Source organism: Lactuca serriola, chromosome 7, assembly GCF_051521515.1.
Source record: "Lactuca serriola cultivar US96UC23 chromosome 7, Lser_US96UC23_V15, whole genome shotgun sequence".
Classification (NCBI taxonomy): domain Eukaryota; kingdom Viridiplantae; phylum Streptophyta; class Magnoliopsida; order Asterales; family Asteraceae; genus Lactuca; species Lactuca serriola.
The window spans coordinates 49073915-49083792 of record NC_136414.1 but is presented as its reverse complement, the minus strand read 5'-3'; the positions used below and the strand labels follow the sequence as shown (position 1 = coordinate 49083792).

The 9878-nt window shown below is 30.0% G+C and overlaps 1 protein-coding gene across 2 annotated transcripts; it reads right to left on the bottom strand.

Annotated features, from left to right (window-relative positions):
• Positions 1 to 2012: 2012 nt before the first annotated feature.
• LOC145063404 (uncharacterized) lies at positions 2013 to 6277 on the bottom strand. 2 transcript variants are annotated; one of them, XM_079011006.1, is made up of 9 exons: positions 5891 to 6277; positions 5568 to 5665; positions 3733 to 3934; positions 3584 to 3633; positions 3423 to 3468; positions 3234 to 3305; positions 2865 to 2924; positions 2667 to 2746; positions 2013 to 2313 (listed from the first exon to the last, which is right to left on the bottom strand). In XM_079011006.1, the coding sequence occupies exons 3-9, from the start codon at positions 3922 to 3924 to the stop codon at positions 2184 to 2186; spliced, it is 630 nt and encodes a 209-aa protein (XP_078867132.1). In that variant the 5' UTR covers positions 3925 to 3934; positions 5568 to 5665; positions 5891 to 6277; the 3' UTR covers positions 2013 to 2183. The 2 variants fall into 2 exon arrangements, with proteins under 2 accessions (XP_078867132.1, XP_078867131.1); XM_079011005.1 differs by lacking the exon at positions 5568 to 5665.
• Positions 6278 to 9878: the final 3601 nt, after the last annotated feature.

The following is a 9878-nucleotide window of genomic DNA, read 5'->3' as shown; positions in this document are numbered from 1 at the left end:
TGCAGTTGATCATCATTCGATAGGTGAGTCTTCTTACCACCTTAGTGGGTTTAAGGCACCAAGGTCGACCCATTGTATTGTATGAGTAAAATGTATGTTATTGTATGACTTTGACTGATGTGATTGCATGATTTATGTATGGAGCTAATCTAAGCTCGGAGTCATTATGGACTCGGGGTTGATACAGACCCGGGGGTTGATACCGACTCGACACAGCTGATTGTTGTTATTTGGGGTTGATACGAACCGGGGGTTAATACGGATCTGATACAGCCACGTAATGTTATATTATGTGTATGATGTATGTGGTATTTTGTGGAAGCTCACTAAGTTTTGTGCTTACAGTTATGTTTGTGGTGCCAGGTACTTCTGGTAATAAAGGGAAGGGTTCAACATGATCGCAACGCATCTACCCATGTTCTACATTTTCTTTGTACTATGATGATTTCTCTCATTTGACATACTTTGTATGGGTTTGCTATGAACACTTGATGGTTTTCAATTAAATTACAAATGAAAATTTTATACATGTTTTCGAGACGTTACAATTCCTAAGATGTTTGTAAAACTCTTGACTAAGATACTCACCACCCCTGCCATATTAGAGGATCTTAATCTTGTTTTTTTGTTGATTCTCTACTTCATTTTGGAAAGTCCTTAACACCTCGAAGGTTTCAAACTTATGTTTAATCAGATAAACATACATTTACATGCTAAAATCGTCAATAAAGGTCACAAAAGTATCTATTTACATATCTAGTGGTGGATCTGAATGACCCGCATTCATTTGTGTGTATAAGTTCTGACAGATCTTATCCTCTCTCACATGTACCTGTGAATGATGCTTTTTTCATGTTGCCCAACAAATAGGATTCACATTCATCATAAAACTTTTCGTCAAATTGCTCCAAAATCTCATCCACTTGGAATTTAGCCATCCACTATAAGACCATAGATAAGTCACTGGAAAGTTGTAAATCATAATCTCATATCTTATGGACACCATCAATTTGCTTGTAGCCGATCATGAGATCCATCACCCTCATTAACTAAATTTATAAAATACTTCAATATAAAATGTTGAAAAGACAAACTGAGGTCTGTCTTCCAAACTTGTTTTTTGTTCGACCAAAATTAATAAATTTGGAAAATATATATTTGGCGGCATTTCAACATGAAGTTTTAACAAGTTATCTACGTATATACATTCTTTGTTTTCTAATTGACATAACCACCAATGCAAACAACAAGAAATACTCTTATGTAATATTTGAAGTCATGTTTTTTTAATAAAGCCAGAAAAAAAAAAATTAGCAGGTGAATTTTGCTAAACAAAATGAGACAAAGGAAAGTGGAAAAGTTTGCTTACAAATTCAACCAGAGAAAGTGGAGAGTTTTTTTTAACAGAATGATGTCTTGTAAAATAATTACGATACAGATTTTCCTTATCCACTAGACATGACGATACATTTTTTTTTTAAAATACAAGATAGATTTTTGCAGGTCAGCACCTATGAAAACCTACATTTTCAAAGGTGTACATTACAAAAATCTCAAAAAAAAAAAAAAAAAAAAATTACAGACCACAGATTTTCACAAGTAATAACCTACCAAAATTGTGACTATTTAGATCAATTTGCTATTTGGCTATTTCTTAGAAAATGCTTGTTCACTTCAACAAAATTTATCATTTTCTTTGATTTAAATGCTTACATACTAATGTCGACTTAAGAAAGCGAGTTTCCTCAAGAAATCTAAGTCATCACAATCTTGACTCTTGCCACAATTATGACATTACGCCAAATCCACAATCTTTTTTTAAAGGGGTCAAAATGTTCCAAATAGGCATCCAAAGTTTTTATTTGTTAAAATCCTTGTAATTGTGAAAATCGATCGGCCATCTTTTTTTTTATGAAATTTGGCAACAAAATTTAAATAATTACTAGACAAGATAAGTAGATATTAACAAAATGAAAGTAGTAATTAAGGAAATGAAAATGAATTTCCAAAAATACCCCACAAAAAAACTAGTCTTTATTAGTCCTGTTTTGCAACTCTACTCCAAAACATCTCAATAGATAACCCAAAATAAGATCAAGTCTTGAAAATCATATCCCACAAAACATAAAGATGAAAACTATTAACATCAAACTCTAGTTTCAACCACTTTCTACTTGAAAGTTTCAAGCATTATACTCTTTGTCAAATATCACTATGCCCCTTCGCTTCTTTGGAGGAAGCTTCTTTTTCCATATCCCATCAAGAGGACCACAATCAAAACGAACCTTCTTCTTCCTCTTCTTCCTAATTACACTGCAAGCAAAGTAAACCAACATCCAAGGGTAGAATCTTAAATTTATGCCTCATTTACATGCCACGCACTCATTCACTATTAACCATGAAGATTTGCGTTTGTTACATGGGACTCTGGAATGGACAAGCTTTCTAGGGCTATTTTCAAGTACAAGGGTATTTTCGTCTTTTTCACATACAAGAGATCGAGAGCGAGTCCTTATCCCATCTTATTTGGGTGGGAGAAACTTAAATTTTTGTCTTAATGATATCAATCCCAATGTTAGTATAGTTCCAGACTTCCAGTCCAATTCATGTCAAACACAGTATAACCAGTCATTCAGTTGGGCCTATTAAAATATAGAAAAGAATACCTGTATCGATCCTTGGACTGCAACACAAATTCCTTTAAAAGGCTCTTTGCAGCTAAACGATGTGCAACCTGATCTTTTCCCTGATGAACAATATATTGTATATCATCAAATGTATTATTTTTTTATAATGTCAATGATAATAAATTATCATATAAACAATAATAATGACTTTATCATTATTAATACTATTGTAAATACCTTCTTTTTGTTCTTGTTCCCTTCTATAGGCTCATAAAGTGACACCATCAAATCTTCACCCTGTGTTTGTGAATCAAAATACTAATATTATTCTCAAGGAAATATGAGAAAGAATGTGCTTATAATTTTGGCATAAACTATATGATTATGTTTGTATTCCAAAGTGAATATAAAAAAGAAAGAAAATGTTTGATTCTATAAAGTGATTACACTAAATGTATGAAATAGCAATGTACTTTCATTCCCTCTTAATACTCTAGGCAAGCTAACCAATTCCTTTGATGTGATCATTTACTAATATGCCCTTCATGAAAACAAAACAAGGATAGAACTTATGAGAAGAATATAGAGGGTAGCCATGAAAACAACCTCATTTTTCTTAGTGAGTTCCTTGAACAAAGAACGAGCAAGAGCATTGTTGGAGTTTCTAGGCATTTTAACCTACAAGTATATAAAAGAAGCAACATCACCATAAAAGTATTTGATATTTTTGGTCAAAATTTTTAATTTTTGGTCAAATTATGTTGAGCCAAACATAGAGAAAGAAAGTATGATTACCTTTTTATTTCTGATATGCATCATAGTTGGACAACCATCTTCAAACCTACAACATCATATGATAAAATAAAATCAACTATCAAATCAAAGAAAAAGGAAAAGGAAAAAACTTTGTGAAGTAAAAATAAGTACAAATTGAGATGAAAGTAATGAAACATCACCCTAAGTTTTTCAAGTAATCCCTGCTGACAAATGATGATGAGGTCAAGACCTACACAATAAACAAATATTACAACATACAAAATGTCAAAATCATAACAAAAGGTCAAAAAAGAACACATTTTTTTCAAATCTAAATTTTGGGTATTACCTTATATTTTTTTTTGAGCACTTCCATATCTTCATTATGGAAAGTCAAGTCAATAGAGAAAGGGAGAGGTGGAGGCACATCATTCTTTGGTTCCTCACTTATATCCAATGGCAATTGGTTCAAGTCAAGTAATATTCGTTGCATTATTCCTTTGACACTTGGCTCAGGAAAAGAGTGTGGTGTCTTCTCCATGGCTCAAAAACTTCAAAAAAGGAAAAATGAAATAAAAACATATGTTAACCTCATAGTTTGTAATATCATGCCAAAAAGCTATAGTTAAACGGGGTGTTTCGGTGAGCATTTTCAAAAATGATTATTGTGACTTAAAGAATCATATAATTCGATTATTTTGACTCTAAATACAAGAAAGTCATGACTCATGATCATAAATTATAATCAATTCTTGCCAAACACTACGAACTGATTATTATGACCTAAGTCACAATAATCAATGTAATTTGACTAATTCTTGATTGATTTGAGTTTTCGATTCTTTTATCGAAGATCGAAGACTTTGATTAAGTGTAAAATTGCTTCATTGAAACTTAGATTCCTTCAAACTAAAAGGGCAAAATCCCCCCCTTTCATCGACGACAATTGTGTAATAAATAGACTAAAAAATAACTATGAGCATGTAAGAGACTAAAATTTTAACAAAAGTCAAGCATTATATAGAGCATTGAAAAACATTAAAGCTCAAATCTAATTGTGTATGAAAATCTAAAGATCAATTGCACCAAATGGAAGAATCTATGAGACAACTACTAAGAAGATACCAAAAAACACAAGAAACTCAAGAATCTATGCTATACCTTTCACGAGATAGAAAGAGAAATCAATTGTTGATTGATTGATTAGTAGAAGGAAATCCAAAGAGTCCTCTTCACATACCAAAAAGGAGAATCAAGATTCAGATCAACCTAGAATCCTAGATTACTCCACCACTGATTGAATTGCCTTTACTCTCTTCAACTTTTTCTCTCTCTCTCTCTAGTCTATGTTTAGCAAACATTGTTTTTTAGCCATTAATTACATATCTATATATTAATGATTTTCAAATTTCTTCCTTTCTAGCAAAAAGACCAAAATGTCCCGAAGCACCGTCTCACCACAACCACATTGTTTTAGGATATGAATAAGGTAAGGTAGATATCAAGTTAAGTGAGTGGCTTTAAGAAAAGGGCTATTTTGACAATCACATTGCATAAAACATGTAAAAGGATAAATGACATCCTTTGACAATGTCCCAAGCAAGATGAAGGACCTTATGTATGGATTATCACCTTCACACAAACCACAATTGATGATAGCTTTTATTTTTCTCATTTAGAGGGAAGTTAATAACTTTCTAGATACTCTCTCTTGATAGTTTGAACTTTGAATAGATTTCGTAGAAAAATTAAGCATTTATTAACAATTTTACATAGCACGTTTGACCATTACTTCCATATTTAAGTACCTCAATTCTGACATGTAAATCCTTCTATGCACATATATGGAAAAGAGGCCTAAATATGATCTTCATTCCCTAAAGAAATTTCAGATGTAATTACTCATGGACCCTTTTTTCCTACACTTTTTGATTATATGGAACTTCGTAATGATTAGTCTTGGTAGTTGTTTTACATATATCATCTATCTTAATAATGGATAAGTTTGCATAATTGGTAAAGTTTGTTTATATTGTTGAGAAAGTACATGGTGTTTATAGAATATAGTGACTATAGATTCTAGGAAATACAAATCGATATGCTTGATAGAAACACACCAAGAACAAAAACCTCTTGTTATCTTTTTGTGATTCATTTCCATTTGTGTATGACAAGAGCACTTACCACTAACAAAATCATTTCTTTTCTTAGCTACCCTTTAGTCTTAATCTGGAATATCACCATTAACTTCTTGGTCGAAGATCACTAGTTCTTCTAATTTGCTTGAAAAAACCAAGAAATTGGAACTCTTAGTAATGCAAATTCAAAGAAATTTCTTTTAATACACTCAAGAATTTCTAACGGAGAATCAGAACCACTCCATAGAACAAAAAATCAAGAAATCTATAAAACGACTATGGCAAACCTAGCACAAAAATAGCAGCAGAAGGGAACTTTCTGAGTGCAGGTATATACATATATATGTAGATGATAATGATCGATCATACCTTTGGGTTTAAAGAAGCTAAGAACCATGTGGGGCACCACCAGGAGGCCATCGATTGAAGTGTTTTCTACAAATTAAGAGAGAACGATCCAACAAAGAGATGTACAGTCTGAAGAAGAATATTTGAATTCGAAGACCACGCTGGGTAAAGATCATCTGATGAGGGAAGATAAGGGATTGATAATCAACGACGCCACACATTCTGATAGAATCTTTTTTGACTGAGGAAGTAGAGGATGTACAACTACGAGGAATTCGAGAACTAGGCTGAAGGGGTTCGTTGTCGGGGTACTGATTGTGATCATGGAGTTATTGCGGCGGCAGATTGGGTGGAGGTAAAAGAGACCACGGCAGATTTGGGTGGGTCGGCTCTTGTAAGTTAAGTTTGGTGCTAATTTTTGTTTTTCTTGTTCGGTTTAATATCATAAAAGCCTAAAGCCCAACGCGTAATTTGAAAAAATCTTAGATATTTTTTTTTATGATTGGTGTGCCACAATTTTTTGACAGAATTATCATTCTAACCCACTTAACGAGTTTTATGGTTAAGTTGGTTAATCTTTTTGCAAAATTAGTCCTAAAAAGTTCAAATTTAATCCCTGAGGTTTGAAAAAAATTACACCACATGGTTTTTTAACTTTATTTTTTGAGTTTTGTATACTTTATTTATTTTCGGTTTTTTTATAAATATATGTATATTTTTTATTTTCTTTTTATATATATACTTTATTTATTTTCATTTTTTAACTTTATTTTTTAACAATTTTTTTTAACCTTTTTACCTTTTGTTTTCTATTTTTTACTGTATATATAGAGTATATTAGAGTTTTTTTAGGTTTTTTCATATTTCTTTTCGTATTATATTTTATTTTTTCGCCTTTTTATTTTTTTATTTTTTTTCTATTTTTTGTTATTTATGGTTTTTCTAATATTTTTTCAAAGGTTTTTTCATATTACAATTTTTGTTTTCTATTTTTTTTTCCTATTTTAGTTATTTACGGTTTTTCTAATGTTTTTATTTACTTTGATTCAAGTAAACGAACTTGAATTCAATATAAATTACTATAACAAGTTTTTTTTTATAACGATCGACTATTATTATTATTATTATTATTATTTAGTCTATTATCAAATTATTTTTTTTTATCTTGAATTTAATCTATTGATATCACATATAAAAATATGATTTAATTTGCAAGTTATATAACACATTGAAACACTAATTCTTAGTAAACAAACTATTTTTTTTTATTTTCATTTTTTCGTAACATAAATATAATAGCACTAACGAAAAAAAATAATAAGTTAGACCGAAATTACAAATATAAACATAACTACTTTATTTACTTGAATAAAAATAAAAAACAATTAGAAAAACTATAAATTATCCAAATTGTAATATACTCTAATATATTAATACATTTTATATTTTTTGAATAATGTCAATAAAAAGATAAAAATACAAAAAAAAACAAATAATTGGAAAACAAATAAGAAAAAAAATAAAAATAATAAAATATAATGCGAAAAGAAATATGAAAAAACCTAAAAAAAACTCTAATATACTCTATATATACACTAAAAATAGAAAACAAAAGGTAAAAAGGCTTAAAAATTGTTGAAAAATAAAGTTAAAAAATGAAAATAAGTAAAATATATATAAAAAAAAAGAAAATAAAAAATGTACATATATTTATAAAAAACGAAAAACAAATAAATTATACAAAAAAAAAATAAAGTTAAAAAACCATGTGGTGTAATTTTTTTCAAACCTCATGGACTAAATTTGAACTTTTTAGGACTAATTTTGCAAAAAAGTTAACCAACTTAACCATGAAACTCGTTAAGTGGGCTAGAGTGATAATTCTACGAGAATGTTATGGCCACAACAATAAGAAAAAAAATATCAGGGTTTTTTCCAATTACGCGTTAAAAATTTAAGGCTTTTATAATATTAACCCTTCTTATATCTCTAAATATTGATGAGATGTTAAATTTATTACATGATGAGATGTTAAATTTATCTCTATATCTTGATGAGATGTTTTTTTGTTCCAATATCTCTATACACTTATGGGATGGGAAGGAAAATAAAAATAAAAGGTAGGATGATATTTAATTTCTCTTTTTGTTTTACATGGACCATCCTCCAAGTTTATTTTATTACATGATTCATCCCTCCACCCATTTGTATTTCAGATGTGTCCATTAATGAGCCTTTCATGCTTCGTTAAATGTGTCTTTTTATTAACAGTGTCAATGGGGAAAACCAAAGGTTTATTCCTTCATCGTTGATCATTACTCTCGTTTATGTCGCAAATACTTACTTTCTCATAAATTGACGAACGAAAACACTAATTGCTTCGTACCTTCTTCAATGCAACAATGGTGGGATAGAGAATCAACATTGATATGTCTGAAATCGACATCGGAAGACATTACAATAACCATTTAATAGTCTTGAAAAGATTGATCAAAATCAGTAAGTTTTAGCAAACCAAATTTAAGTTTTTTCCATTACATGCGGCCATAGCACTATCTTCTCGGTCAGAATGTTTAACGGTAGAGAGTTCAACCGGATTGAAATATATAAGGGTATTAACTTATAAAGAAATATTTAGGGTGTGTTTCAGATTGCTTTTCAAAATAACTTATTGACTTATTGGTTTTTTGAAAAACAGTAAGTCAAAAAAAAAATAGCAAACTCAAAAGTACTTTTCAAAATACATTTTTAATTAGTTCTAGAAAGTAGATTTTAAAAAGTATGTAAAACTTGGTTTTTTCAAATTACTTTTAGCTTTTCAACCAAAATAGATTCAAAAATGAGATTTTAAGCCAAACATTTTTTTTAACTTATTAACTTCTGTCACATCAAAAACTAATCTGACCACTTTTTTAAATACTCATTTTGCCACCACCATAAGTTAATAACACTTTTTACAAAAAACACTTTTGGAGTTCAAAAAGCAATCCCAAACACCCCCTTATTGGACCACTAGACATTAAAAGACCATTTGCAAATTTGGATTTTGGGTTATTCGCATTGCCCGGTGACGAGGGCATTAACCATTTGAGGGCACTCGTATGCAAACAAAGTTGATTGGAATTGATTATCTATTTGAGGCGATTTAAGCTAATTGAAGTTTATACAATGCATGTGAAAACTATGTTACATCTGTATTCAATGTCCCCAAACCTAAGTACAATTAGGATAGAAGAAATTACTAACCACCTTCGTGTTATAGAAGGCTTTTCTTGACATGGAATGAGTCTAAAACATGTAATAGTAATGGATGAACTAAAGAAATGGAGTCACCCCCCCCCCCCCCTCCCTAATGATATTTCGTATAAAAAAACCTTCTCTAGTTGACCATGACTATGAGCCAACATATACTTGATCATTTTGACAAACCCCTTATTATAGTTGTTATCCTTGAACTTGAAAACATTCTTGATCAATTTGAAACACCCCTGCTACAAGAACTAACCATGAACTTGTTGGAAATATGTGTCAGATGTCATAACTAAATTGGTGTGACTTTAGGAATAATAAAAAAGATCCTTTTTTATTGTCCTCGAGAGCTAAAATAGCTAGAATAAATTTTACGAGAGTGATGAAAATAGTTTATTAATTTATTACATGTTAATATATTAATTAGAAACTTGTTAAAATTAATTAGTTATAATTAATTTGAATTAATTAGTTATAATTAATTTGAATTAATTAGTTATAATTAATTTGGAATTAATTAGAATTAATCAAGATTTAATGAATCGTGTAAGGACTAAATGTTAATTGTTCAATAGTTTAGCAAGATGAGCATTCTAGAAACCCTAAAGGGAGTGGACGATTTTGGAGGCTCTAGAAGTCCTTCTAGAATTGTTTCAGGTAACAGATAAGAAAATGATTTGAATATGGATTAAATCTGATTATTTAATTGATTCAAATATGTTTTGTCTGCAAGCTACCTTAACTATAAATAGAACCCTAT